The sequence below is a fragment of the Chlamydotis macqueenii genome, chromosome 13 (genome assembly GCF_036417535.1).
Source record: "Chlamydotis macqueenii isolate bChlMac1 chromosome 13, bChlMac1.mat, whole genome shotgun sequence".
Taxonomy (NCBI): Eukaryota; Metazoa; Chordata; class Aves; order Otidiformes; family Otididae; genus Chlamydotis; species Chlamydotis macqueenii.
Window position 1 is genome coordinate 1,847,260 of NC_141568.1, and position 27,980 is coordinate 1,875,239.

The window sequence follows — 27,980 nt, forward strand, 5'->3', positions numbered from 1 at the left end:
CATGCTGGGGCTGAGAGGTGCCCCACAGCCGAGCGTTGCCCCCACGGGACACCCATGGATGTGCCCCCCCCGCACCCCTTTGCCCCCCATCGTGCCATCCCACCACGCTGACGGAGACAGAGCAGAGCCCGTGCCCGGGGATCGGCCTTTATTTGCAAGGCATTAAATATCGCGTGGAGAGGAGACAATAAATAGCTCTGCGGGGAATAAATAACCAGCGAGCCCTCGTCAGCGCTCGCAGGGTTGGGCCGGGGGGGGCCTCGGGCACGTGGGGTGACGCTGGACCCCGAGTCGCAGCCTTGGCCGGGGAGTCAGCAATAAATACGGGGTAAAAAACCCCCAAAATAGTGGTCCCTCGGCAGCAAGGCTCATAAATAACTGATAAATAACGAGGTGGTGGGGGGGGGGGGGCCGGGTGGGTGCTCTAAAACAAGCACGGGTGGGGCGGATGCGGTGACACGGTCACGCTACGGGGGCTTGGCGGCTCAGCGGCCGGTGCGGGGCAGGACGCAGGTGCAGCCCACCGGCACCCTGATGTAGTCCACCTCGAAGGTGACCAGGCCGTGGCCGGCGGGCCGCGGGCAGGGCTTGCGCCGCAGGACCATCATGGTCTGGTGGATGGCCACGGAGTTGAGCGACGTGGTCTCCCGCCCCGTCTTGACGTCCACGCAACCGCTGCAGAGGCACTCGGCGAAGGCCAGCTTGCGCGGGTAGCGGTTCTCGTCCTCGTCGATGCTGCGGGGCGAGCGGGGGACATGGTCAGCGAGCCCTGTGCCCCCCGACGCCGGGGCGAACCCCTCCGAGCAGACACCGGGGATGCTCCCGGGAAAGGGAGGTGAGGGATGCTTGGGGAACCGAGGCACGGCGCTGGCTGGGGCACTCACCGGTAGCGCCACGGGGAGATGGAGCGCTCGTTGGGCTCGCTGTGGAGGTCGGCGCGGAGCTGGAGCGCGGGGCAGGCGCGTTCGCGGTGGCGGCGGTGGCGGCGGTGGTGGCCGCTGGCCTCCTGCAAGCGCTCCAGTTGCGGCACCAGTTGCACGGGCACGTAGCGGTCCCAGCGCAGGCTGCGGCCCAGGAGGTGCGCGGGGGCCTCGCCGTCCCGCAGCTCGCCCGCGCTGTAGCAGTGGACGTGGGGCTGGTGCGGGGGGCCGCCGGGGCGGCGCAGCCCGCGGCACAGCGCCAGGGTGCCCAGCAGTGCCAGGGCGCCGAGCCAGCCCTGCGCGAGAGCACGGGTCAGAGGAGGGGGACACCACCCCCCCGTGCCCCGCACCCTGTCCTGGCACCCTCCCCCTCCCCCCCGCCCCGAGCAGGGACCCCCCAGCCGCCCCGGGGGTCCCTTAGGGGTGAGCTCGCAGCCCCCCCCATCCCCTCAGCCCTGGGAGCTTTGACGTGCAGGGCACCAGCACACGCGTGCACACACATACAGAGTACCAGCACACATGTATATAAAACCCCACCACAAAATAGCAGCACATGTATGTGCATGCGTGCACACACAGTACCAGCACGCATACATAACAGCTATACGTACACAGAAAAGACCTGTGTATATACACACACACACACGTATATAAACACATGCACAGCGTGCCAGCACACACATAGCTAAGCACAAATGCACACACGGTATCAGGACAGGCACCTGGAGCACCAACACGTGTGCATGAACACATAAAGATACCAGCACATACGTGTAACACGCACCTTAGTGCCAGTGTGCACCTGTGCACGCACATATTTACACGCACATGCCCCACACTGCCCTTCTGTGCACATACGTGTGTGTACACACAGAGGTAACAGCACATATGCATACATACATGTGCCTGTGTGTATGCATACATGCAAACACACACCCACCAGCACACATGTGAGCTACCCTTCCACGTGCACACAGACACACACCCCAGCCAGAAACACGCAGACCTCGCCACCGTATGAGCACGGAGCCAGGCACGTGTGCACACACAACACTGGCCAGCCCTTACGCATACAGAGCGCTGGGCTTCCCCACATGCCAGCACACACGTGTGCCAAAAGAAAAAAAAAAAAAACACAAAAAAAAACCACACCAAACCAAAACCAACCCACAAAAAAACCCAGCCCACAGCGGGACGGCCATGTGCTTGACGTGTGCTGGCACACACGTGCACCTCCACGCACCGCAGCGCCCGCCAGCCTTCACGTTTCCATCCCTCCAGCTGCGGACCCCTTAGGCACACGTGCGCACAGACAGACACACACACACACGCGTGCGCGCGCACACCGCCACGCAAGGGCGCGCAGACCCTCCCCGCGCGCTCCCACCCCATCGCAGCTGCCACCCCACGCTCGCTCCCACACCCCCCGAACCCAGCGTTACCATCAGACGGGCGTCGAGGGTGTGGGAAAAACGATGAGTTTTGGGGTTGGTTTTTTTTTTGTTTTTTTTGGTTTTTTTTTTTTTTTTTTTTTGGAGGGGGGAACCCCCTTATGAACTCCTGCCCCGGGGGATGCGGGCGCCCGAATGGCAGCACCGCCGCGGCCGCCGCCTTTATATACAGCTGGGGCAGGTGATGTACACACACCTGGAAACTCCAGCTCCGGTTGCCTTCCTCCTCCCCGCGGGCTGGCCGTACTTCCTTCTTCAAACCCCACTTGCGTTCCAGCCCGGAAATTGGCTCCCGACATCTCTTAAAAAAAAAAAAAAAAAATAATTGATGGGGATGGATACGCACGGACTTGTCGGGAAGGTGGCCACCGGTTTGGATGCCTCAGTGGTCCAGGTCACTGGGAGGGCTGGGGGGCCGGCGGACGGGTACCCAGGGCGTCCCGTGCCCGCCGACGGCGGGCACGGGACGCCCTGGGTACCCGTCCGCCGGCCCCCCAGCCCCGTAGAGACACCATCCCAGTGCCCCAGGTCATGGCCCCGTTGCGTAAACCCGCCCAGTGATATCACCCCGGCACGTTCCCGGAGCAGAAATCCCAAATTGGGCAACCCTGGAAAAAAAAAAGAGTCGCCCTGATGCTCCCCAGGTCCTGCAGCGACGGATGTCCCAGTGATGTCGAGGGTCAAAGGTAGGATGATGGTGCTGAGGGGAGGATGGGACTGGAGCAGAGGGGCTGGTTCAGAAATTTTGGGGTTTTTTTTGTTTTTTTTCTTTTTTTTTCTGCTCTGCATCCCCCTCGGCTCACCCGGACAACAGCACCACGCCAGCACCACGCGTGCCGTGGGTTCAACGCCTTTGGTGAGCGGGGAAAGGATTCGGGGTCAGGCTCTGTCCCAGTGGTCCCAGTATAGCAGGAAGCGCAGTACTGGGGGGCACAGCCCTCATCCTCCATGAACGTAGGACCAGGCAGAGCCACGCTTTGGTCTTTTACCAGAAAAATGGGATTTGCACTTATTTTGACGGTGACATTTGGGGTGTCACACACCCCAGGCAGGCAGGGACAGAGCACCCAGAGCCCTCCCCATAACCCCCCAAAGGTCTGGATGAACCTAGAGCCCCCTACCCCCCGCTAACATCCAATACCAGTAGGATACTGGTTTCCTACTGGGTGCAAGGATCAGGGCAGGGCTGCAGGATGGGAGACCCCACAGCACTGGGGGTGCACAGGGCAAGGGGGGGCTCAGGGAGGGGAGGTGGTGGAGGTGAGAACTGTTGGGGTGATCAGGAAAAATAAAAGTACACACCCCACCTAAGGGAGGAGAGGGGCAGGCACAGAGAAAGGAAGAACTGGTTATCAAAATACTTTATTTCAGGGAGATCCCTCAAAAAAAAAAAAAAAAAAAAAAAAAAAAAAAGAAAAAAATTAAAAAAAAAAAAGGGCCCTCCTCATTAGACAGATATCCCCACACCACCTTCAGGGCTCCTTCGCAATCCACCACAACTTCAAATAAGAGACAGGTCGCTTTCCCAATCAGCCTTTCGTCAAGAATATATATATATTTTTGTTCCTGGGGGAGGGCGGGGGAGAGGGGACGTCGCCAGTAGTTCACAGCAGTTTCGGCTCTCTCGGTACACAGTATATAGAGCTGCATCGCTGCAGACACTCGACACACAGCAGGGCTAACTAGGAGAATACAACTCGAGGCTAGCAAAGAGGAGAGAAAGAGAGAAAGAGAGGAACAGCGCGAGCGTCCGACGGGGCCGGAGTCCTCTGTGCAGAATTTACACGGAACGGGCGGCGGCGGAGCAGGGGGGGCCCCGCTGGCGAGTCGTCACGGGCATCTCAGCTGACAAAACTTCAGGATTTTTTTTTTTTTTTTGTGTGTGTGGTTTTTTTTTTTTTTTTTTTTTTTTAAAAAGAATCGCAGCCAAAATAAGACAGAACTGCAAAATCCCAAAGTGGCCGCTTTTACACTATTTATAAAAACATCAACAGTCACTAAGGGGCAGAGCGGCGCTCCGCGCGCGGCCCACTATACTTTCCCCGGGATTTTGGCCCGCTTGCGAGCGATGGCATCTTCCACCGCCTTCAGCTGCTTCAGGAGCTCCTCCCGTCGTGACAGGGTGCTGGACTTGCCCGCCTTGGCGCCCGCGGGGCCTGGCTCAGACGCTTTGCCCGGTACGCTCGTGACTTTGCTGGAGCTCTTGGACTGGGGCGAGAGCTGGCGTTTCCTGGAGGGAGAGGAGAGGGTGGTGAGAGGCGGGAGGTCGGCAGCGGCGCGCCGTGAGGGAAACAAACCCACCCGCGCCCACGCGGGAGGAGGTGCTGCTTCACTGCAGTCCCCCTGGGGAACGCTCCCGTCCTGTGCACGTGGGGCTGGCCCTGCACGGGGAGGACAGGAGCCACTGGTCCCCGTCGCTGGCAGCAGCGGCTTTTCTTGGGTCAAGCTGTGACCTGGGCTGGAGATAAGTCGCCCGTGGCTTTTCCCACTGCAGGCCACCACTTCCCCTCACCGTGGGACAAGGACGACAGGAACGCGACACCGGTGCTGGCAGATGTCAGCAGCGGGAGCCACCGTCCCCCTCTGTTAGGAGCGGGGCTGTGCAAGTGTGACCCAAACAACCCCACAGTGCTCAAAACAGGACACAGACCTGCCCTGGAGAAACCCAGCGCGTCCTTAACCACCCCTGGGCACATCAAAGCCACCACGCGACACTGCCAACCCAACGGTGGCAGGCAGAAGAGGGTCAGGAACCAAGGATGCGGTCAACACCACCAGCCTGGGAAGGCTGAGGTTCCTCTTCGCTGCTAGAAAATGAGACCTCAGGGCCTGCAGAAGGACTGGGCTGTGGCAGCTGGGGACAGGTTTTGGTTTGGGAAGACTCTGACACATAGGAACAGAGGCTCGCTCGTGCCCCAGGCCGGGGAGAGGGGATGACACAAGTCCGGCCAGCCAAGGACCGCAGGGGCCACGTCTGTTTGCTTCCGGAGATCCTCGGAGCGACGACGCTAGGGAAATGGAAAGCAGCGCCAGCTGGCTACGGGCAAGGAGGACCAAGGCAGCTTTAGGTGTGCCGCAGGAGGTGCTCCACAAGCCTTCGGTCAGAGGGCTGTGAGCAGAGCACAGCCCAAGGCCCCTGGAGCCACACATCCAGTTCTGCAATGGGATATTCCCAGCACAGCAGCGGGTGCAGGCTGCTGAGGAATTGGACGTGAGCTGGTCACCTGTCGCCAGAGGGGACGGGAAAGCACAAAGCCAGGGCTGGTCCCCATTCAGTGTCACGCAGGGGCCACATTTTCACAGCTCAGAGGCAAAACGAGTGGCTCGGCAGCACAGCGAAGGCGTTGTGCTTTCTCCTCATCAGCACTGCGCAGCGCTGGCGAGAGGCAGAGGTGCTGGCATGACCAAGCTTGCACCTAACCCAGTCAGCTCCTCTTGCTGGGACTGACCTCAAGAAAAACCCCAGGCTTCTGCTCGTTTCTGAGCTGGAACGGCTTAGCCGGTGGCTTCCACGCAAACTCCTGAGCACCTCTGGTTCCTGCACAGGGAGCTTCACGTCCTTCCTCTGCTCTACCTCCACGGCAACCAGAAACTACAGCCAGGGAGCCTCAGAGCCACCTGAGACGAGGGACTGAACCACGGAGAAGTGTGAGCCCCAGCCTGGCTCACAAGAGAGCCCCAAGAACAAGCAGGCACTGACCTGTCTGTCTGCGCAGGAGAAGGTTTCGGGTTCTGGCCCCTCTGTCGCTCCTGCTTGGGTGAAGAGAGTCTCCCGCTTGCCTTCCTGTCACGAGAGCCTATCGGGAGAAGAAAAGGTGAGATGTTACCTGCTACCCTGCCTACTGTACCGTCCCAGCAGTGCTCTCTCGAGACCGACCAGATCACATCAACAAAAGGCCAAGTCCAGCAGCAGTCAAAAGAGGAACTTACTGTTCCACATCTCATCTTCAGGGGGAGCGGAAAAGCTAGTCAAGGCCCTGCCCTACGGCCAGGTGTACACAACATCACCCGCAGGGAGCTGCACCGGCCCTCTCCTCACCCTCTGGCTGCTGGAACAAGGCTCCTCCACCGTGCTTTTAGGCCATGCTTTGCTTGCAAACCCCAGGAGATCATCTGGTTTGTACGCAACGGGCACAGTGGCACCTGAGGCAGCTGTGTGCTGGCCAAATAACAGGGTGCATCGGCTTAAAGTGCTGGGCGAGCGCAGCTCTGCCGCTTCAGAGCCAGCCGGGGCCAATGCACAGGCAGCATCACCCCCGTGTTTGCTCAGCGCGGGCTGAACCATCACGCCCTGCCTGCGCAGAGCTGCCGTGGGGATTCACTGGTGGTAGGAAGCCCGCTGGGGTCCTGCAGCAACACTACCCAGCTTTGCTGCGGCGGGTTTCCCGACCAGTGCTATCCCAGCGCACAGCTGTGGCTGGCGGGCAGCCCGTGTGCCGCAGGGCTGTCTGTGAGCCCCGGGGAGCAGCCCAGCAGCATGCCCTGCTAGACTGCACTGGGGCAGTACCGCTGGCGGCTGCTGATCTCACTTCCAGCAGCGCTCAGGAGAGCGCAGGTGTTCAGTTCCCCAGAGCAGCAGCCAGCCGTGTGCGTCAGGGCAGCCCTCCGCTCCCGAGGGCTGACAGCGTGAGAAAGGCAAGGCTGCAGACGCTGCAGATCTGATCGCAGCCAGATTACAGAACAGGGAAGCGAGACTCGGGGCACAAACACCGACCAGCTTTGTGCTGCCATGCTGCAGTGCAAGCTGCATGCCGGAGGCTGCCTCTTGCTCCGTCCCAGCTCAGTCAGGGGTACGCTTGCAACTGGGAGGTGAGGTTGAGTTGCCTTCAGGGCTTGAGTCCCATTTGCCACCGCTTAAAAATGCTTTATAACATATAGGCAACAAATAACTACATCTACATCTCTACAGTCGGCACAGTTTGCCAGGTCAGCCCATTCATTTGTCTGGAGCTCAGCAGCAGTTGTGAACTACATCCCAGTGAACTTGAGCCTCACCCAGTCCCTTCCATCGCTGCCTTTACAGGACTCAAATGCAACCAGGCTATTAGCACAGAAATTTTTTCTGGCTGGCACCCAGAGTCAACAAGATACACCTACAGCTGAGACAACAGGGAAAACAACATCACGTGTCAATGCTGGCTCATACGTCAAAACCAAGCACCTCTGGCTGACAATTCCCCCCCAGCTTTGCGTTTCAGCGGGGACAGCAAAGGCTTGAGCGTGGCATTTAGGTCTCTCTCGATGCAGCGTGCTAGCTCAATTTTCTGAGGTGCTAGAGGATTCAGACACAGGAGCACACTTGGAAAGGCTGTGTCTTTCTAAACATTCAGGGCAGATCAGATTGTGTCACACACGAGTGGGGAAATCGCCTCATTTCACAGGACGGGTGATCTAGCCAAATACTGCATCCATCCCCGAGCCTCGGCAGCCCGGGCTCCCTTTCCAAGCACTGCCATGAGCCCTTCTGTCAGGAGGACAAAGATCCATTGCAATGCAGAAAAATACAGGGCGGAAGGACCTGGGATACAGTAAGAGAAAACCCTACAAATTGCACAGCCACATCCAACGATGTTACTACAGAATGGGAGGCCACTACAGGATGGATGTGTACCTACAGCAGAGATGAGCATGCTGCATCTTCAAAGTGAGAGTTTTTTTTCCTTCAGTGGAGTTACACAGACATAGTGGAGCCAAGGAACTCGCAACGTGCACCACAAGACAGCTAGGTTTGTCCTGCCTAGGGCTGACCTCACCTCGCTTACTTCACAGACTGGAGTGTCTCACCTCCGCTGTGTTTTTGCAGCAGGACAGCCAATACGTCCGAGTTATCTGGTGGCAATCGCGCACTCTGAGGTTTTGGAAGGACATACGCCTGCAATTAACCTCTCCAGTGAGTGGACTATGGCAGCAGGGACTTCCCTGGAACATCTGTCGCTCGAGCACTGCCTCGAGTGGCGGAGCAGGAACCCGGCCAGGCCAGTAGTCCCTGGGACGGCTGATATCTCACCTCTGTCAGGTGACAGGTTTGCCCGTTTGGCTGGGGGAGAAGTCGGTCTGTCTTTGTCTGTCGGCTCGTATCTCTTCCTGCTTCCTTTGTCAGCTGCCTAAAATGGAATTAAAACAGACAATGGAGCTGAGCAGCCACTTCCCTCTGGGGAGGGAAGCAGGCAGAGATATTTCCTGTGACGGGTGCTCACGATGTGCACATCTGCTAAATTTTGTGCGTACCAGTCCCAGCCATCACCGGTACCATGCGGTTCCCCTACCACCGTAAGCAAACGGCAACATCCTCTGGCACTGGGGCCAAGACTGCGCTATTTTTCTAATTGTCCAAAACGGGAAAATAGCAGCATTTTGTGGAGGTTTTTTTCAGCAGCACCAAGGATAGCAAATGTCAAGGAGACATGTGGAGCCGTGCCTTCTTCCAGGATCCGACCATGCCAGTCGGTAGTTATGTGTAATTGCACACTCCTCCCCACGGAGCGTGCTTCACAGACTCGATAAAGGCGTCCCACGTCATAGCACAGGGAAGTAAAGAAAACTGTGGCCTCAGACTGCAACGGGGAATTTGGACTGTCAGAAAAAAAAAAACATTAAGGCTTCAAAAACAGGAACCTACCCACGTGACTGGGGCCAACACCCTGCTCCAGCACAAAACTCCACGAGGCCAAACGCTCCCACATGATCTGGATTGTAATCTCAGCCAAAGGCACCGAACTGGGGCACCGGGCTCAGGCATAAAGGGGAAAGAGTCAGGCTCCCTGCGGGAAGCACAGCTGGCGGCAGGCACGCAGGAGAGGCGAGGCGATGGCCACTTTTATCCTCCTAACTCAGTTAACAACTCGTCAGCAGTTCGCTCCAGAGTGGGCAGTGGGAGTAGAGTTTGCTTGGAAGCGTGCGGGGAGCGTGCTTTCAGCAGGCAAGGCCCCAGCGCATGTGGGACTGCGCCGCACACGCCTTTGCCTCGGCGCTCCGGCTGCAGCCTTCGAGAAAGCGGGGAAGAGCCCTTGAAGCTGCAGCAGGAATGCGCCCCAGGGGAGCCGCCAACACAGTCCCAAACTCAAGCCACCACAGGGTGTGTGCCGCCAGACTGGTTCTGTCTGCCGCCCTTCAATCCCAGCTGCAGACCTACCTGGCTGAGCTCATCCCGACAGCACGGAGCCTGGAGCTCCCCTTCTGCCAGGCCCGAGCCCCAGTATCTGTCCCATCCGCTCCTCGGACGCCCAGTGCGGAGGGAATGGCACCCACCCCACCTCTCACCTTATTCAGGAGCGTCAGTTTGATGTCTTTGTGAGCGCTGAAGCCCCCTTGCTGAGACTGGGGGCCTGAGGGCTGCTGGCTCTGGAGGGGCTGCTGCGATTTGCCCCCCTGGGTGGGCTTGGCTGATTTCAGGAGCTGAGCGGGCACGTCCCGTTTCCGTTTCTCCTCTTTAGCGCTATCTTCTTTTTTTGACTTTCCTGTTGAAAAGAGAGAGCAGATGTAGCGACTTGTGATCAATTCCTTTTGCCTTTGGAGGGCAGAGCAAGAGGCTCCAGGGACTGAAAAGCCCACAGCAGTTAGCACAGCACGTAGCCCCAAGGTTAAAAGATTTGGGAAGCCAGAACTGCCACAAAGAGGACACTTAACATAGAAGACAAAGTACAAAAGGCTCTTGCTGTCAACTTTGCTACGATCTAAAAAGCACAGAGGAAGAGCAACATGATACTGGAGTCCTCCAGAAGACTTAGCATCACCTTGCAAGGGTGAAAGAGAACAAGGTAAGAAAGGAGGCATCAGGCAGAACTCCCAGGAAGGAAAAGGCATCTTTACAGCCAGAGACACATAGATGGGAGGAAGTGAATGCAAAATTTGTTCCACAGCCTCCCTTCTCCATGGTCTCACCCTCCTCAGGTGAAGCCTCTGGGCTCCTCTAGTCTACACCAGCCACAAGTATCTGCCTCTGCTCAAGAATTTTCCCGGAGCCCACAGTGTCATCAGTCAAGCTGTATTCAGATCTCCGTTCCCCTCTTTTCCCAGGAGCCCTTAGAGAAGAAAATAGCAAACCAGGTACCTCTACCTTTCTTCTGCTGGGCTGGGGTTGGGGACCGGGAGCTGGCTGAGGAAACAGGACTGGCCAAGTCAGCGTACATGTCTTCAGAGTCGGCGCTGCGTACAGAGCTGCTGCTAGAGGAGGCACTAGAGACAGAAGAAACGCTGCTCACGCTCAGGGACCTGGAAAGAGCCAACAGCCCATTACGGTCATGAATGCAACAAGAACCAGGCAGCGATGAGACAGACACCTTTGGTTTAATTCCCTTGAGCGGCTGGGATGTCAAAAAGCTGCTGAGGCAGGCAATAACCAGGAAGAGATAAAGGCTGTCTCCCGGGGTGCAGACAGTATGAAAAGTCTCAAACATGTCAGATGCAAGCCTAGAAAGTACTGTTTATTTATCAACAGGATTAAGGCAACAAGTGAACAGGTCACTGTAAACAAAAAGCAAAAGCAGGGTGTGCGCTGTCACTACAGGTCAGCATTACGGCTCGGGTCAAGAGCTCCCTGGCAATGCCTTTGCTGTCTGGCACATGTTTACTCACAGAGGCTTTAAAAGGCCTGGAGTCCTACAGCCCACAGCTCCCGCCCGGCTCCCCAGGGTACAGGAGAGCCCAGCTGCCTGTTTGGAGGATGCAGGTACTGTCACGACCGATAATGACAGGGAAGACGACTGAAAGATGACTGTCTTCTGATAGTGCCTAGCAGATGGCTATCTGCTAATGGATTCACAACATTAAAAATGTCAGACAGTCACTAAATGACGGAAGACTTTCTACTTAGACACGTATCAGACAAAAATACAGGGCTATGCATCAGATTTCCCTTCAGGGGCACGCCGCCACCACAGCTTCGCTAGACTGAAGTGGCTCCAAAAATCCCAGCGTAGCTGGGAACCAGCTGGCATCACAGCCGCTGCCACACGGGACCAGGCGTACGCTAGCTACGTGAATATTCCAGGCAGCCTCTCCAGCAGGTTCTGCGGGCCACACCGACTCCTGCGCTCCAGCGACTGCTCTGCCAGCAAGATCCAAGCTCACTTGCTGAAAGCTGGCTCGCGTACGACTGAACAGGCTGCGGCAGCTGCAGCGCAGACAAGCCCTGGAACAAGATGCAAAGTTGCTAGCCACTGGTATCCTGACAGAGATGAGTTTTGAGAGGTATCGTCAACTGCTGGGCTGGATGAGCCAGAAACTCCTTCTCCAGGAAAGCTTCAGGCTACGAGGTTGTGACAGCAAATGTGGTTTGGGGACAGACTACTTCATATGCTTCCTCCTTTTCCACACACCTGTGAAGCAGCAAGCAGGGTCCCAGTGCCACACAAATTACACTTGCGTTAAGTTTTCCCCATCTTCTCCTCTCAAGCCTCGTATGGCAAGGCAGCGCAGAGCCAGCGCGCCTGAGCACTCTGAACCTCTTGCATCATCCCTGCCTGATCTGATGAATGCGACAAGCATGTAGTAAACAAGTTTGCATTTCTGTAAAATAATGCGGATGTTGGACCTTGGAGCTTCACAGAGTTCAGATATGTGAATTACTGCTGGTCAGAGCCAAGTCCTACTTAATCCACTAGTTTTACACTTCTGGTCTGCTTTTAAATCTGACACGACAGGGAAGTGTCATGTTTCAAGGCTGCTTGTGAGGTTTCAGGGATTCCTGCACACAACAAAAAACCAAAACAAAGGACTTAAAGAGGTTTATTTCATGATTCTTTACTGGAGGGAGTTAGCTGTTTACAAATCCCGTAGACTAACAGATACACAACTATTCACTTGGGGCTAAACACAAAGGGAACTGGCCATGCAACTTCACCAGCAAGGTAAAAATATCATTAGCTGGGCCTTTTGGGTATTTTCTGACAGGCCAAGCATCTGCCCTAAGGACATTGAGCAACCAGCAGAGGTTCAGAAGAGCAAAGCTCCATAGCCCGAAACCGTTACCTTGTAAATAAATTAGGATGTGGGATCACCCTGGCCATAAAGAGATGCTTTGGTCACCATTTAGGTAAAAATGGGTGCTTGGGCACATGTGATAGACTATTTTCTTGAATAAGCCACAAGGACACTGCCAACACTGTACTACTGTCACGATTCAGGACTCGGGATTCATAAAACCACACAAAGAAACAATCTTGTTTCACGTCCTAGTTAGCTAGAGCTTCTGATACTTGAGGCTAGAGAGCTCTCGCTGCAGGAAAGCACAACAGTTAAGAACAGTTATCTCCTACTTCAGCAAAGGTTATGGAGTGGGGAGGCTGTACCTGGATTTCCTGGATCCAGACGGCGAGTGGGAGACTGAGGCAGACGACGATCTGGAGAGAGAGCGAGACAAGGACCTAGATCGGGAACTGGAACCACTGTAGCTGCTGGCGCTGCCACTGACGCTGCCGCTGATAGTCCGCCTGCAAGACAGTAAAGGACATCCTCACCTCGCTGCGCGCTGCCGCGAAACGGGGTTAGAAGAAAGCATTCAGGGACAGTCTGAGCACGATGCTGTTGTCCTGTGTTGTATACAGGATCGGTGCTTTCAGATGTTCTCAACCTTGTGTTCCTGGTCCTGAGGAAGCATCTGGACAGTAAACGTTTTATGCAAGACTGAATAATGCTAATGAGAGCCGGGCAAAGAATGAGCTAAAACACCTTAATCCTGTGCTGGTATCAGCGGCAAACGCTTCCTACAAAGAAAAATTGCTAACTGTGTAACACAGCGGGACTACCTTGTATTTCAGGCTATACAAATAATTATACACATTTTTTTGTGACTAATACAGCAGCACTAACAAACACAGCTGTTTGTCATGGGCACAGCAGGGAGAGTGCAGGGCAGTGCGGTTTGTGTAGGCAGAAGCACAAAAAAACCTTAGACTGGAATAAAGAATAAGGGAAGGTGACTAAAGACATCCCAGATTATCACTAACTAGTTAGAGTAAGTGAAATGGAAACCAGAACTGACGGAGCTTCTAGGGAAAGGAAACAGTCATGATCAGCTTTCACCTATGGAGACCTAACTGCTCAGCCCAGTCCTTTTCTTCAGCTGCTGGGAAGAAACAGGAGATGTAACCCCATCTAAAATTGAGAATTGACTTGGGATGCTTCTGAAAACCTGGCAGAAAATGGACTTACAGCCATCTCCAAAACACACTAATAAAAGCATCATCCAGTGACCCAAGAAAACCATCAACGCCTTACTGCACGGATAAACCATTCTCCGCTCCTCAGACAGACATTTACATGAAATACATTTTGTACACATCAAGCTGCTGCTTCCACAGACTAGGCACACAAATATCATACTGCTAGTTCAAAACTTCTACCGCAAGAAGGATGGACGATGAATTTCGGCGGTGCTTAGCTGACGGTGTCCTTGCAACAACAGGCAACGTTACCTGTAACTTTTCTAAATACAGTACAACGGATTAAGCCTGAGAACATATTTCATTACAAATGCTCCTTGTTTGAAAACCATCAGAAGCTTCTCTCATTTCAAATGCAAAGGAGAAAAAGACAACAAAACCAATTAGAGGACAGGGAGAACACACTTGTAATGTTCAGGCTAGTCACACAGGATGAAGCCAGGAGGAGAAAGTAGAGGGGGGAGCCAGCAAACTGTGTCCTGGGGAGTTCTTCCTCCTCTCCTCCAGCAGTACTGCTGGATGCTGACAACCCAGCTCCCGGGACTGCACAGAAGAAACGAAATACTCCCTGCACATTGCCTGAGCCCATCACCACAAACCTCGACCCTCCAACATGTCAGTTCTGATCTCCAGACCAAACACACCTTTGTTCCTCGCTGTGCAGTCTCCACAACCAGCGGCTCTCAAACATGCCTTGAGTTTTCTTTTTTTTTTTTTGCTGCAGACCCTGCCTTTTGGCACATTTCATGTATTGCACCTGCTTCATCCCCCAACCAGCCTTCAGAGACAGGGGCCACTTGCTGTGGCAAGTCACTACCACTCATCCCCAACTCCTTCCTTCTCTTCCCCATTTCCTTCCTGCCCCAGGAAACAGATTTCTCCTTTAATACTGGAAAGTCCTTATAGTTGGTACTCCCAAAAGAAAACCAGGATTTGCTCTGTCTTCTAGGAGATCAAACCTCACTCCTCCCCACAAGCTTTCTTACCTCCTGGGTGGAATCCTTGTCTGGCGTTCCTTCCTTCTTGCCTCTCGATTATCCCCTGGTTTGGTTGGCTCCGGTGCAGTCGTAATTTTAGTGAGTGGCTGAGGGACTGGAAGGGCAGCTAATTTCTTCACAGATTTCTCACTACAAAAATTTAAATTTTCATGTGCATGATCAAAGTTGGTAGGCGCAGAAGACATTGTCACAAGCAATGAGACACGCTCAGTTTTGTTGTTGACTAAATATTATATAGATATAATTACTGTAGCTACAGACACATGGCTATTTCACCAAAACACTCTCAAACAATAAGGATTCCCCTCAAGGTATCTGCTTTCCATATTCCTAATTAAATCACCTTTTCAGAGACAAGTTACTACACAACAGCCACTTTTGGAGACACTCAGCTTGTAAATTAACTAGCAAAGGAGACTGTGGAATTGCTGTTTCTTATCCATCTGATTCCGTGTGTTTTTACCCAAAACATAGACATCTGGTTAAAAACTGCCAGCCAGGCTTCAGAATCAAACGCAGTCCATGCAAAAAATGCTTTTTCACTCCACCGCACAGATCAGCACAGTGCAAAAGAGCCCATGTGTGCAAACATCCCCTGGACCCGTCCCCTGACTCGCGTGAGCCTAACAAAGACTTTAACGGGTAACACCACCGCAGAGGACCGCTAAGCGATGTTTTTGTGACTTTATCTAGCACCCAGTACGCGAGACAGGAATCGCTTTGGCTCGTCAGCGCTGCTCACTTCTGGGCTCAGAGCACTCCAGCTTCTGCTCTAATAGCTGGTTACTGCTCAGCACTCCCAGCACCGATGTCATGCCTACTATTAACTGGGGAGGAGGCGGCTGTCTACGTACAAAACTAGAGACTGTTAACTCCTCCTCTTGTGCTTAAGAATATCCGTATTCATCCCCTGCAGAACACAGGATTAAGGGCACGCAGTGTTATGCAGCGAAAACAATCCCCATGCTAGCGCAGGCCGCCGGCTGGTGCCGCGTGTTACCAAACCAGCACCGCGATACGCGTGCTAGAAGGGTGTAAAGACATCGCTGCAGGCAGAGAGCACGTCCTTAAAGGGCTGAACCCTCAGAGTTGAGAAGAAAAAGAGAAAAAAAAAAAAGCAGGTCAATAAGGCACAAGAAGTGTGGCAAAGGGGATTGTCCCACACCCCGGAGAATTCAGGGGGATTCCCATGGCGTAGTTTATTTGCAGGTCACATTAAAAGAGGTGACATCACTATGGTGTTGTGTCACCTTCCAACGTATCCGTAATTTACTGTGTATTACAGGAGTTTGTGAAATAGCAACTTCAAGCATTTAGAAGAGCAGAAGCGCTCGCATAATCCAACGAACCAGCAGTTTCATAGCTAAACTACTGCTTTCATTTGTATCCAGTGTTAAAAGTAGAAGAGGCTGAACCATTTCTTTATTCTAAGGCAGTGCATTAACAAAATCTACAGTAGAGGAATGAATTAAACAGTCTTATAGCTCCTGTATAAACATATCCGCAAACACAGAATGTTTAAATAGTAAACCACGCATGGGTTTAAAACGCTCATGTATACATGCTGGGGGCCTTGCTGTGGCACTTAGGGCCATGGTGTAGTGCTGGACTTGGTCGTGTTAGGACAACAGTTGGACTCGATCTTAAGGGTCTTTTCCAACCGAAATGATTCTATGATCCTATATAATACTTAAGGATACCTGTACAATTTAACTTGGATTTAAGTGAAAGCGTTATCATTTAATTAAATATGTAAAGCTAAGCACTCTTGTTTGCAGGTCGCATTTCGCAGCTTCCATTTCTTCCTTCAACTGTCAACCAGCTCAGAAGGGTCTGACTCAGGAATCAGGCTACTGTTTGGAGCCTCTTCTGCACCGTGTTACCAAAACAGAGCTGAAGCCTTACCCTTTACCAGCAGGTGGTAACAACTCCCCTTTAGCCTTCGCAAGTGGCTTGTGTGGAGACGGTGTTGGAGAAGGAGAGGGTGAAGATGAGAAGGATCGTGATCTAGAAAGGAAGGACACATCACTCAGCTCAGTCTCTGGGACTGCAGAAGGCTTTCCTGACTTTCTGTGTATTTAGCCACCACTCCCTCCTTCAGCTAATGACCACATCCCAGGAACTAGTGCCCGTGGGTCTGAGCTTATCCTACTTTTAGATTTAGACTCTGCTCAACAAAACCAATTCAGTGACCAGACCAGCGGTAGACATAGAAAACAAAAGGAAAAAGTAGAGTTGGCTGCAAGAGAGGCACTCTTCCAGGTATTCCGCACCAACACCCGTGGCTTTCTCTGTACTCTCTGTATTCTCTCCTTAGGGAGAGTATGTCTACAGGAAAGTAAGTAGGATTTTGACTCACAAGTGCAGCATGATTTGTTTCAACCTGCTTTATCTAACTCCTAGCGCAGTCCACAATCCTTTAAATAGCAGCAAAAAAAAAAAAACCCTTGGGAGAAATACACAAAAAAAGACATCTAACTGGGTATCTGTAATTTCTGGAACACAAGGAGAAAAATCAAGCAGAGTCTATAAAACCCAACAGATCAAAGGGCAAGAGCTGTTTCCCAAGATCAAGAGTGACCAAAGAGGCAAGGAACTTAGCACACCAGATGCTGGCGTCCAAGTGATTCACCCCACTGCCAAGACTGGAAGGAGGCTTCTTGCGGCCCTGTACTTCTGCCAGACACCTCGGTGACCGGCTTTCTGAAGAACAGTTAGGGACCTGGGTGCTCCTCACTCTCCTATCTTCAGAGAGAGGCAAGCTAGTCAAAGTGCATCACCTGTGCTTGGCAACGTCCTGCAAGGAACAGAGCCTGAAACGGGGTGGGCGGGGGAAGGTCAGCCTGCTCCCCAAAAACACCTAAGTGCTTGCATCAAGACCAACACCCACCTGAGCCTTTCCTAGCAGAAACCACCTCTCCAAAAGCGACACCGGGCACTCCCATCGAGTGTGTGATCCGCTCTAGGTGTCTGTGTGATTTTGGCTCTGAAGAGGTGCCTATCTAGGGAGCCAGTTCTCCCACTATGCATATTCCAGACTTGGGAAACTGTCTGCAGGGGCAAGGAAGTGGTAGAGTAATAAACAAGCTTCTGTTTAATCAAACTGCTACTTTGAAGTGTCAGGACTATCACAAGACACAACTGCAGGGACTCCTTTATTAAAGAAATGCAATTTGCCTCTTTAAATAGAAATCCCAGAGCAACAGAAAGGAGATGCCAGTAACTTCTTCCAATCACACAATGCAAATGATGGTGACATTAATCTCAGCCAGGCTCCTAGAACTGCTCAGCTACCGCAGGCATGGGAAACAGCCCAGCACTCACAGGCGGGGGGACTGGGGAGAGGAGGGGGTGGCTGACATCAACAACCAAACCAGCAGCCTGCCTTGCAGTCTGTCGTATTTCCCTCGCTCAGGAAAGCGCTTTGAATGTTTGATTTCAAAATCTGGCTGTTTGCTTTTAAGTAGCAGCAAAAGTAGCTGTTAGCAAGTGTTTGGAAAACAGTCCACCATCACTTTCAAACCCAAGGAGTCATTACCTGGACCTGCTGCCTGAGAAAGAGCTGTGTCTTGAAGAGCGACTAGAGTAAGAGCTGTAAGAAGATGATCTGGAACGAGATCGCGAGGAACCTGAACCAGAATAGGTGGATGAACGAGAAGAGGACCTGAAAGAAAAATATTAAAATTCAGCACCTCTTGAGAAGTTCTCAGAGACCAAGGTCTTGTTTCCAGTACACCCTGTCCAAGTTCTCAAACCCTGCTCCAAAAATTACCTGCCTTCTCCTCGGTGACCTGTCAGGACTGCAGCCTCTCCTCAGCCCTCCCTTTTCTTTTAGGGAGGATCCTGTTGTTGCTACCCACTCTGTGCCCTTGAACAGGCCTCCCCTCCTTTAGCTACCGGACTTTCCATCCCTTTCTGAGGACTCCTTCCACGCAGCTTCATGCCTTTTCACCAGACAATTCCCCGATAGGTCGGGTCACGCAGGTATGAGAAAACAGAAAAATCTCAGGTGCAGTGATCCCAGCAAGTAAAAGCTATCTGCTTTGGGAGGACTTTGATTTTTAGATCCATATCTTCAATTCAGTGTGTTCCTCATTCCTCTCCGATACTTTTTCCCCCTCTTTTTCAGGAGCTTCATGTTCAGGCATTTAAAGAAAATGGATGCAGCTTATGCCTTAACTCTCCTAGATTCAGGGCGCTTCTTTCTGAAGTAGCGTTTTTTATCTCACACTCAGTTTCTGAGCTCCACTGCAGCCCTCTAAGGTTCTGCCAAGCCTCCACAAGCCCAGTGTTTCCTGCAGCCTCAGCATGCTCTTCCTGGAACGGGCTCACCTCATCCCCCCAGCACTCATGGAGCAAAGAGGCTCCAGTTTTTACAGCTTCCAGCTCTTTCTGCTCCTATCAAGGTCAGTTTTCATCTAGGTGAGCTACTAATTGTCTGGACTGCTTCTAAGTCTAATTTCCCTGAAGAGTTACTTTTCCAAGGACCTGTCTTGCCTTAGTCTTTAACAGATCACATCTCCACACAGCACCCAGTTATGGAACACCCTTTGGCTTCCATCTCACTACCTTAGATGCTGGTGTCCATAGCTGTTACTGAGCAGTAAAGCCTTGAGTTGCTCTCCTAAACATCTCAACAACATCTACTGACAAGAAAAGAGTCACGTCACGTTCCCTGACACACTAACAAGGCTCTGATGTGACACGCTCTTCGCCCTCACTTACCTTGAAGACCCAGAAGCAGATGCTGAAGAAGCAGAGGTTTTTCGGCGCCTACGTGCACGGCTGGGAGAGACAGAGACACCGAGTTTCTTTTTTGGGGACTTGGATCGGCGCCAGGGGTCCTTCCACTCATCCGCTCTCTTCGACTGAGTGGTGGTAATTGTGGTTGCCTCCTTCTCCTTCTTTGGTGGCTCAGGCTGACGGCTGGAAAACAAGGAGGAGTTAAGTAGGTAGGATTTTTTACATAGTAAGGCTAACAGAAACACAGGGCCAGGAAAAGATCTCAGGAATCCGTCCTTCATACCAGTACTAGCTCTTAACCTCCACTGCAGGATATTCAGCATCATTTTGGGGTGATGAAGGGTTAGAGCAGCTACCACTTTGTAAATCAGTGACTGCAAGCTCTTCAAAGCAGCACTACCTGCAAGTCTGGTGAACTACTTTGTCACACGGACCAAGCAGTGACCTGCTAGCTGATTTTAGCTTCAGCTTCTGGCCTCCAAGGATTGGAAATGAGCACATGCAAGAGGAAATGGAAGATGGGACCTGGGTCTTCCTAGGCCAAGTAGCTAGAGCTGGAGGAACCCAAGCCTGGTAGGCAACCTCCAGTGCAATGAAAGCACTCAAGAGAGCTAGACTAAGGACAGCATGTGCATCCAAAACACCTCAACATAGCAAACTGCTGGAAAAAACCAGCAGGCACCGAGAGAAGAGACTCAGCCTGAATTACTCTCCTGCAGTTCCCTTATCAGAACATCACGTGGGACTGTGTCACAAGTCGTAGTACAGTCAAGACACAGCCTCCCCCTCACAAAGGGGACAATTACCTCATCAGCTGAGCATAAAGCAGTTCGTAACGGCTGTTTTATCACTATCATTCTCTAGGTGGTCATAAACACCATCAAATATGTGCTCTTCCATTGCTGACAACCATGAAGATGCGACAAGTCAGGCTAGATACTCTCCATCTCCTCCCTTCCCTTTTAAGGGCTCCAGTTGCGTTTCCCCTTTTTCTTTGGTTATCTGGGCTTCCCTTCTCCTCCACAACCCTCCGACAACAATTCAGGGCTAACTTTTCAGCATCTGCAACAGATAGTTCCTTAAGGACCGCAGGCTGAGCTTCTTCAGGCCTAGATTTTATTACCTCTCTTATCTATGGGTGATTTAACTTGGGATTTTTCCTCACCCTTCCTCTAATCCGCACACGACTGTTCAATTACCTGCCCATAACCTTCTCCCTTGCGTTTCAGGCAACGTTTGTGCTTGCTTAAAGGTTTACAAAGCCCATCACACTCATCAAATGACCAGTACAATGATGCATTTATTCCTTTTCTCAAGATTCTGAGAATTTGGGGGAGGAAAGGCACCTTCCATCGCTGGGTTCAGTCAGTACCACCCCATTAGTCACACGGCTGAAGCAACCACTCCCCACACTACTTCCTCCATCTTTTGCGATAAAAAAGCAACTTATAAGTTTTCTAATAATTCTATGGATTGTGTTTCTTGCCACAACACTTTTTCAGCAGACAGCAGGATAATTAAATCTCTCATTAGCAGCCTGTTCTGCTCTTTGAAGGCTTCACTAGTCACTAAGAAGCCTCACTCCCTCCTTGCTTGGCAATATTAAAACAGTCTTAACATGGTCAAGACTCCTACAGCCTCTCTCCTCCTCCCCAACTCCAGAACTTGTACATGCTGACTTTAAAGTCCAGCGCAGCATCCTACTCTTTCCCATCGTTGCCAAAATAACTGCAGCAATTTTACATGTCCCACGTCTGTAGGTGGGAATTTTATGGGAGAAGAAACATCTTTCACATTCACCTCTCCCACAAATCTCATTCCAGCCTCAAAGACGATGCTTACGTATTAACACAGAAAATTGCTGACTGCCCAGCAAGAGAGACCCAAGCAGGGTCATGGCTCAGCATTATTCACCAGCATCTTCACCGAGCATCATCACCCTTCCCAGCGCTGCTCTAACAGACACCACTTAACACAGCGCACGTTATTTGCAGTGAGCTGGTCTGGTTTCCCATATTATAGCTACAAGTACATCTGCGTATTTAAAAATGGAGGAAGATCACGACTCTGAATACGGGGTTGAGATAGACCGGACCTATTATTTATACTCTAGTAAGGAGCTGGGAGTTGGACTAGACGATCTTTGAAGGTCCCTTCCAACCCTAACCATTCTATGATTCTATAAATAATTGTAGCCAGGGTCAAGCTCTCGCTCCAGCACATGCCGTACAAACTCATTCTGAAGCCATCTTGAGCTCTGGAGTATCTTCAGAGCAACTAAGTGCATAGCAGGAAGAAAAAGAAAGTTGGGAGCAGCCTACACACCTTGCATTGAGCAGCAGACTAAACAGCAACAGAAAAGAGGAGAATACCACACAAGGATGCTTGTGAATTATGCTCAACCATGTCCTGCTTCTGTGTCCCTTCCTGAGGGACCACAATCCGGATGCTTTGGGAGATGCAGGGGGAACATTCTGCCGGCACAGAGGCAGTATCCATCTTAAGGTCTGGATAAAGCCCGCTGAGAAGCTTTTCACTGCAGCGTCCCAGGTGACAAATGTGAAAGCCAACAACTAATGAACGACCTTGCCCCTCTCCAGGCTCAACTCTTCTGCAATAGTTTTCAGACAGAAAAGCCTCCTACAGAGTTTATTCTCCATCTCTCTCAAAAAAACCAACTTGCCCACATTCACATCCAACAGCAGCACATCCTGGGAGCCAGACTTCAGCTCCCACCCCACATGGGAACAACTTACGCTGAACTCCACAACTTGGGCGCGAGCTTGGAGCAAAGATGACGATGAAAGCAAATCTCATTACTCGCACCTATTACCTGGTTTGATGCAATTCTCTCTGGATGAAGTCACTTTCTGGAGGAAAGGGTTTTTTTTCCCCAGCAAAACCACAACAGAAAGCCTCATTTCTGGATATGCTTTGGCTTTTTGACTCAGCAGTAAATATGTTTCCATATTACAGCCAAGCAAGAAAGATGATACTCGTGTCAGGACATTTTCAAAGTCTTTCCTCAAGAGCTACCTGCGTGCCCAACACGTAGCATCACCAAATAAACTCGTTCAACTGAATACGAGGGACTGGTATCTGATGCTGCTTGGCTCATCTTCTCCAGTGGAATTCAGGAGTCGGAACTGAAAGTAAGCCAGAGCAACAGCCAAGATCCTCACCATCTGCCTCAGACACACATCTCAATCACAGCCTGTGCGAGTTTCACCGAAGAAGCGAGCTGAGCGGTGCATTTGATCCCGAGAAGGGATTTCTCCTCACTTTCACTCTTACAAGTGGGTAATTTTCACTTCCCATCTCGAGCTGGATCTGGCGCTTGTTGGAGCTCTCCATGTGCCAACTCAACTCCTTCGGTCAACAGGCAGAGGGGGAAAAAAATAAATTAAAAAAATTGAGTAGTTTGCTGCTGGGTTAGCAAGTCTAACCAGCCCATGGCAGGGTTTGAACAGCTGCGGGAGCCGACCCACAGCGAAGAGAGGAGAGAAGAATTGGCTGCTTTGGGGTGGCTTTACCATGAGATCGGCTCCCAGCACTTTATACGTGTTCACCCTCAGCCCAGCGCAGTTCCTCAGGCTGGAGCATCTGCGCTGCAGAGAAAAGTAACTCACCTCAGCGCAGAGCGTGGCTGGCGAAAGTCATACGCTGCCAAAGCACACGTGTGAATCCTGGTCTCCTTTTTCACCAAATCCCAGTTTTTAGGAAGCATTTCAAATATTTGAGAATTAACTCCCTAATGAGGTAAGCCTATGCCACAAGGTTTAAAAAAAAAAAAAAAAATTACAGAGGGAGTAAGAGACTGACAAGACAGACAGATCAAAAGCAGCTTAATTTCCTCACAGAGCCCCGAGGAGCAGCATCCTGCGTCACCAGGGCACGAGCAAGGTCTGCAGAGCTTAGCTATTTCCGAAGCCCATTTTAACCTTAAAATAACTAAATGCTTTATCTTCCAGAACGAACACGTTAATGCGTATTTGGCTGGAATTTAATTACAGCAATCAAGCAGAGAACTGAAGCTGAACGCGGCTTTGGCAATGAGAGGAGGAACAAAGGCAGCTCCAGCTGGCATCGCAAACCGCAGCGTAGGTCAGCCAGCTCCCAGCCGCACGCGCTCCGGCTCCCAAATAAACTCGGTCTGAAGCACGTCACTGAATCCGACAAGAATTTGGAGGGGGCAAAGCGGAGTCGCACGGCTCAAGTTTTCCTCCTCATGTATTATGCAAACAACACCAAAGTATTTCTAATCTTGGAGGGGAAAATAAGCTTCCTGGGGAAAGTGCTTCCTTCCTTCCCTCTCCCCGAGGGACACGGCTCCCACAGGTAACGCAAACCTTATCACCCACGGTCACCGGTGACGTCAGCCCGGCTCCAGGGCTCCTCTTTTGGCCGGCAGTTACAGCTCCATTTTCTGAAAGAGTAAAGTCCACCGATGATTTAAAAGCCTTTTCGCTTCTTGCAGGAAAGCAAGCGTTGCGTCAGCAGTGCCAGCGTGACTCTTCCTTTGGTGTCAGTGGAATTTTCCAGAGGAAGTGAACTCGAGGAACAACTGCAGCCATGTGCCAAGGCAGTTGTGCAGGGACCTGCAACTGCTGCAAAATAAACGCCCGCAGTGTGCATGCACAGCGGAAGATTTTTCCATCTCGGCACAATAAAGTCACTTGCGTGGCCAGAGTGGGACAACAGCTCCCAAAATCCACCAACGTGCAGCTATGATGGGAAATGTTGAACCTTGGAGTCTGCACTAATTGATCTTGGTGAAATATTAGCAAAGGATATGCTTTTCTCAAGATGTTCCGATCTAAAGCAGAGTTACCAGTTGCTTTAAAAAAAAAAAAAAAAAAAAAAAAAAAAAAAAAAAAAAAAGAGATTTCTTCAAAGCCTGATGGGGAGAGGCTTTGAAATTAAATAGTGGAGATACAATCTGAACCTAGAGTATGAAATCATCACAGCAGGTAGATAAATGTATCTGAGATGTGATCTACCCCAAGGGCTGAGCATTTGACGCCTTGAGAGCCTCCTCGAAACGAGAGGTACCTGTGTGCAGCAATTCTGCCCCGGTCTTTGCAATGTTTTAATAAAATCCAGTGTGTGGGATCTCGCCAGTAATTCCATCTCTGAAATGCCACAGAAAAACGCTTTCCTTGAGATCCACATCTGAGTCACTCGACGCCCTTCATCTTGATTTACGGTTACGAAACCCTTCTCCTTTTACTGTGGAAGGGCAGGCAGAACCTCAAGAACCATGAAAACTCCAGCCAAGAGAAATGCTTTGTGGAGAACTTTGAAAAGTTCTGCTGATTTGGTTCGTGGAGAGATTGTGCTATTGCTAGCTTCCCAAATGAACCAGGAGAATACATAAGAGTGAAGTCGTCTAACCAGGTTCCAGTGCTCTGACTGGAAGCTGCACCACAAAAAACAGGGAGGTAAACAAGTTCTTATAGTGTTTATCACCGCAGCGTTACCACTCAGGGCACTCCACTACGAGTCTGGAGAACCACAGAGTGGCACAGGGCATGTTTTGTATGAGGGGAGAGGGAAATCCGCTCCTGAGCAGCGCTGCACGGCAGACCTGGTGCGTGCAGGAGGAGCGCAGGTCCAGCTCCGGGAGCCGACAAACCTCACTTCAGCCTGGGGCCATTCGCTTCTCTTCACTCGCTGCACTCCACTAAGACATCCTGGGAAGGTGCAGGCACCTGGAAAGCAAATCCAGGTCTCCTGACAGAGGCTGCTTTCCCCTCTCAGTCACTTCTCAGGGATGTAAGGCCAGCACAGAGCGCTCCAGGGTCTTAATGATGCCTGACTCTAAACCTGAAAGAGCACACAGTTGTCCACCCTGCCTACTCTTCCTCCTGTGGCAGGAAAACAGGAACAAATGAAGGATTTCCTGTAAGAAACAGCTAGCATTTCCAGAGGGAAAACTGCACCGTCTTTATCCGACAGGATGAGATGTTATTACGAAGCCCACCAAAACACCCACCTCTACGTGAGCAACAGCTGCTTTCGTACAGAGCCCCTGCCAACCACACGCAAAAAAATCGGAAGCAGATCCAGCTGGCGGCACGAGGAGACCACGAGAAGCCGTCGGGAAAGATGACGAGAAGCCAGGAACGCTTAGAATTACAGATTCTTCCAAAAAACGAGTTGAGTCAGTTTGTGATCACACACACAATCATGAATCACTTCATTTGCATTCCCTTACCTTCGCCACTCCTTTATCTAATCAACCTCATTCCAAGACTTTCCATCTTGCAAGCCCTGGGTAACCTGTCCTCATTGATTTTTAGACTCCAGGTTACCCCAGATATTAACAACAACCTATTACAAAGGCAACTTGAACTCGCTCGGAAAATTAACGCAAGAGTGAGCTCTGCGGAGGGAACACGTAACCTTCTGTCCCAAGGTCTGCAGCAACTCAAAATTGAGGGCTGCTGCCACCTCAGCAGAAGCTGGAAAAGCACAACACTCCTTGCTGGAAGGGTTTCACGAAGGATTTATGGTTTGCAACAGAGTAGCTGCCCTTTCTGACATTGCTTTAAATTTTACAGCGTCCCTTCTCGCAGGTGTTATTTTTATATTTTAATGGCTGCGTAAGTGCTCTCCATCGATAGTCTTTAGCCCAGCTGAAGAAAACTTCCTTCCAGAAAACCGTTGTGTGCGCGATAATTACAGAGGATGGTTCACCAGGACACCGCTCCTTCCTGGCAGCTTCGGAGCTGCTGTCACCTCGTGTTCAGACTCTGGGATGTCTCTGAGGACAACAGCCACCTCATCCTCGCCCCATAGGTGCTCCACAAATTTTGGGGTCCCTATCACGGGCTCAGGCCAAACCTGTCTGTGCGGAAACAGCTTTCAGGTCAGACTGCAGGAGAAACTTCCTTGAGAAGCAGAGATGGGAAATTTCTCACCTGAAGGTTCATTTTGCCATTCTGCTTCTCACCAGGGCCCACAACGTCCCTCACAGAGGGAACGCAGGTGGGAAAGGAACCAATGTCCATCTCACAGACCTGCAGTGTGGGTTTGCTTCCTCCTCTTCCTCCCTGCTTGGCAGACAACCCACCTACTGCTCTCCCAGCCAACGGGGCAGCGATACTGAGCCTGCTGCCCTCGCTGTGGGTCTAATCCTCAATGTTCCTCAGTGCTGTGGAAATACAACTGCTAGCAGGTCCCAGGACATTAACTGTGTTGCTTAATGTGCTCCTGAAACAATCGGATTCGCTCGGATGTTGGAAGGATAAAGATTTAAGCAATAATAGAAGAATTAAAGCAAGTTACTATTTCTGCACATAGGGCTTGCCCACAGCTGAAGGCCAGCAGCCTGGGTAAGAACATCTTGCACTGCTCTGAGTTTCTTCAAATACCATATTTCACACCGCTTCTTTATCCCTGAAATGCTTTGCACAACAACGATCTACACTGGCAAGACAGAGACACAAGGCAGAAATTTTGCACTCAGCAAAATCAGTCAGAGCCTCGGGCATCAGAACCCGTTCTGGAGACGGGGAGCACGAGGACAGCCAGCCAAGTTATCCCTCTCGCTGATCATAAAGCGTCCCGGCTTGTTTAAGTGTTCGATGCCTGAGGAAGGAGGAGGAGGAGGAGGGGGAGGCACAGTTTTACCAGCATTGCAATCTCAGATTATAAACTTCTTGGAGTGCTCATCTTAAGCGTGGGGAAAAATAAAAACAACCCCAAAGTGTACAGCAGCCATTGCACGCTCTTTCAAAGAGCGTCCAAGCCACGTGTGACAATCCTACTTGAAGCCTGAACACTGCAGCCTCTTCTTTTAAAAGGCTGAAGGAGAAATGTTTGCCACTGAGTCCATTAGGGTTTGCAATCTTTGTTGTTAAATTCTAACCCTCACTTGCAGCAACCAGAGATGCCAGGAAGTCCTCCGGCTCCTCCGTGTTATTAGCCTTAACTGCTCCACTGTTGTTCAGAGATCAGATTAAACCTTTCTGCTGTCAATATAACGGAAAGGGAATTTGTTTTCACGTTCCTGGCTATTAGCTTTTCCAGTTTTCTTTCATCCCTTTCAACCCTGCGTTCTGTATGTCAGTTTGTTCCTTCCTCCAGCCTCTGCTCGTAGGCTGACGGTCGGACCGGCATCTACCTGTAATTACAGACATCCTCAGCGCTGCCTTTGGCAAAGCTCCTGGCAGGTTGCACAATTTCTGCGGAGCAGCTTTCCCAATCTCCCAAGCTCATTACTAAGGGAAGAGCAGGGCCGCGTGGGCTCCAGCTGGAAGCGCCGCTGCCTTTGGTGCAGGAATGTTAACGGGCAGCTGCCTGCAGCCCGGCGCGCCAGCCCCCGTCGCCGCATGACGCCTGGAAAGGCTGGACTTGCCAAAAGCTGGGATGTAGCGATTAGGGAAAGCCCAGAGTCTATAAATAGAGCGGTAGGTGAGTGCCACGCCACTACCGTGCCTTCTGCTGCCCAGGAAGCACGAAGCAATCACAAGCATTTTACATGTTAAACAAACTCAGCAGCGGTTTAATCCCGAGGTGCCAAACCTAACCCTCCGCAGCGCGGCACGAAGGTATGTGGAGAAAAGGTGAGACGGCTCCAACAGCCGCACCGCCACGAGGAAGTGTGGAGCCTGTCAAAAAGGTTACGTGGGACAAAACGGCACTGCCCAGAGCCAAGTCACATCGTAAGCGTGAGGGAGGCTTCTGGGGAACGCAGCGTAG

General features: G+C 51.6%; 2 protein-coding genes across 2 annotated transcripts in view; both read right to left on the reverse strand.

Moving 5' to 3' along the window:
• Window positions 1–485: 485 nt before the first annotated feature.
• On the reverse strand, window positions 486–2,904 carry IL17C (interleukin 17C). Its single transcript, XM_086758447.1, has 4 exons — window positions 2,802–2,904; window positions 2,568–2,752; window positions 885–1,216; window positions 486–735 (listed from the first exon to the last, which is right to left on the reverse strand). Exons 1-4 carry the CDS (start codon window positions 2,902–2,904, stop codon window positions 486–488), a joined length of 870 nt encoding a protein of 289 aa, XP_086614573.1.
• A 996-nt stretch (window positions 2,905–3,900) lies between these two features.
• ZC3H18 (zinc finger CCCH-type containing 18) overlaps window positions 3,901–27,980 on the reverse strand; it is a 45,812-nt gene continuing 21,732 nt past the window's right edge. Inside the window, exons 11-20 of the mRNA XM_086758092.1 lie at window positions 19,257–19,457; window positions 18,070–18,195; window positions 16,437–16,538; window positions 14,520–14,660; window positions 12,661–12,801; window positions 10,428–10,582; window positions 9,632–9,828; window positions 8,379–8,475; window positions 6,072–6,168; window positions 3,901–4,601 (exon numbers count right to left, since the gene is read on the reverse strand). Coding sequence (XP_086614218.1) covers window positions 4,403–4,601; window positions 6,072–6,168; window positions 8,379–8,475; window positions 9,632–9,828; window positions 10,428–10,582; window positions 12,661–12,801; window positions 14,520–14,660; window positions 16,437–16,538; window positions 18,070–18,195; window positions 19,257–19,457 — 1,456 coding nt within the window. The 3' untranslated portion in view covers window positions 3,901–4,402. The remainder of the gene's footprint in view (window positions 4,602–6,071; window positions 6,169–8,378; window positions 8,476–9,631; window positions 9,829–10,427; window positions 10,583–12,660; window positions 12,802–14,519; window positions 14,661–16,436; window positions 16,539–18,069; window positions 18,196–19,256; window positions 19,458–27,980) is intronic.